This window comes from Montipora capricornis, chromosome 2 (assembly GCF_036669925.1).
Source record: "Montipora capricornis isolate CH-2021 chromosome 2, ASM3666992v2, whole genome shotgun sequence".
In the NCBI taxonomy this organism is placed as follows: domain Eukaryota; kingdom Metazoa; phylum Cnidaria; class Anthozoa; order Scleractinia; family Acroporidae; genus Montipora; species Montipora capricornis.
Genome location: NC_090884.1, coordinates 35397120 through 35399416, shown reverse-complemented (window position 1 = coordinate 35399416; position 2297 = coordinate 35397120). Strand labels below are relative to the sequence as shown.

The following is a 2297-nucleotide window of genomic DNA, read 5'->3' as shown; positions in this document are numbered from 1 at the left end:
CGATTATAAACTTTCCGGTCTGCTGATGTTGGTAGATCTTAAATCCGTTATATTAGACGTTTGAGACGGGCCAGGATTTGCTTGAATATCCATGCATTCCGTTAGGTCCTTGGGAGGAAGGTGCAGGCAAATGAAGCCATGCTTCGTCCATCCATTAACTGGTCTTTTAGGAGTGTTCGATAAATCGGGATGTTTTGCAACCAAAACACGTATAACAGGCGAATATTTGGCGAAAACATGCTTGCTAAGCACTACTAGGGTCTTAACCACTTAGCTGGGAGTCAGTAGCACAGTGAACTTGTAGCGAGAGCAAGAAGAATATCAATAAATGTACGGAGCTAAATCGCAAGGCGGCCATCTTGGCACGCATAAACTGAGAATCCTTTGCACATTAGTTCCAAACTTGTTCTCAGCTTCTTGATCCCTAAAATGATTTATGTTTCCTTCTTTGATTTATGTTTCCTTCTTCGGTTAATTTGCAAAAGAAACACTTTTAATTCCTATCCAATTTGGCAACAGAGCGAAATAGGTACCGCAAAAGCAGTGAAAATTTATCGGAAAATGATTCGAAATATTTTATTTCACCAGGTAAGTAGGATAAAGATGTTTTTTACCTGCCCTGATTCTCCTGTAATAGCCTGGAGAGTGGAGTATAAGGTTGCCAAATCTTTGATTATATTCATCTCTCCTTCTGTAAGAGAAGTGTCACATGACGATGTTGCAATTTGTTTTAAGTACACAACTAATGATCGTCCACCAAAGAATTTAGAGGCTGAAGTAGCAAAATACATACTCCTACCTTTGAATAAGAATAAAACGCAAACAGCGGTTACAAACATTTGCTTGAACTGCATAACTTTTTATAAACTTAACGCTTCGTATGTTACAACATATATCATCAGAAGTGATTATTATTCTTAAAATTCAAAAATACAACTGTACGGACTGGGAACTAACGAAATTGATTGACATAAAATGACAGGAGATATGTTAATAATAGAGATAAAGTTTCTCACTGCCAACGATTTCATTTAAGGGTTTCTTTAGATCACAGATAAACAGAGACTCTTTAATTTTACAGTGCATGTCTGATCGACCAGTTGCTAATATTTCAAAATGATCCCACTTAATTCTATGGTTGGTTAAGAAAACATGATCAGCATGATTGCAGATTCGTGACAATTTAAAATGTTCTGTTTTTCTGTCACGTAATAGGCGTTTCGTTTTCCCTATATAGAAATCATTGCAATCCCTGAAGCAGTTTGCTCTGTGTATTACTTTTGACCTGCAGGAATGAGCTGGTTTATCTTTGTAACGCAATCATGACAACTCCTTCTCTACATCAATCTATCGAAAGAAGATATTCACCGGTCTTTTTACCAAATGGCTCTCTTTTACTCCGCGTAAATACAAAATAAACCTAGTCCGTACGGCTGGGATTGCAATGATTACTATATAGAGAAAACGAAACGCCGATTACGTGACAGAAAAACAGAACATTTTAAAGCCCTAACTACAAATTGTCACGAATCTGCAATTGCTGATCAGGTTTTCTAACCAACCACAGAATTAAGTGAGATCATTTTGAAATATTAGCAACTGGTGAACTGGTCGATCAGACATGCATTGTAAAATTAAAGAGTCTCTGTTTATCTGTGATCAAAAGTCACCCTTAAATGAAAACGCTGGCAGTGAGAAACTTTATCTCTATTATCAACATATCTCTTGTCGTTTTATGTCAATCAATTTCGTTAGTTCCCAGTCAGTACAGTTGTATTTTTGAATATCTGTAACTGAATAATAATCACTTCTGATGATGTCGTTAAGTTTATAAAACGTTATGCAGTTTAAGCAAATGTTTGTAACCGCTGTTTGCGTTTTATTCTTATTGAAACTTAAATGGCCCAAGTCAAAGAATTTTTATGAGACTCCTACCTTTGCTTGTATCTATGGAAACAAGCCAGACCCCTCGACGAGGTTGAAAATGGACGTAACTGACGTTGAGAGGTAATCTTTCGAGTACATCATTTACCCGTTTATCTAGAAACTCAAAATGGCCAGTTCCCAATTGGCTTGCATGGGGCGGGGGTGGCTCAATTGGCCAACACTCCACCGTTCAAATTCCGCTCAAGCCTTAAGTCATGGGTAAATTAAACGATTTCGACGTTTGCTTCAACATCCGTTCGACTTTGTTGATTGATGCTGAATGATGTTGGCTGCTGGGCGGGCAAACGGTTTCAACACAAAAATAAAAATAAAAGGGAAATAAGTGTAAAAATAAGGAAAAATAGCAAATA

At 37.2% G+C, this 2297-nt stretch overlaps 1 protein-coding gene across 1 annotated transcript in view; it reads right to left on the bottom strand.

Annotated features, from left to right (window-relative positions):
• LOC138019932 (anti-lipopolysaccharide factor-like) overlaps positions 1-927 on the bottom strand; it is a 5459-nt gene extending 4532 nt beyond the window's left edge. Inside the window, exons 1-2 of the mRNA XM_068866909.1 lie at positions 800-927; positions 615-691 (exon numbers count right to left, since the gene is read on the bottom strand). Coding sequence (XP_068723010.1) covers positions 615-691; positions 800-854 — 132 coding nt within the window. The 5' untranslated portion in view covers positions 855-927. The remainder of the gene's footprint in view (positions 1-614; positions 692-799) is intronic.
• Between the last annotated feature and the right edge of the window lie 1370 nt (positions 928-2297).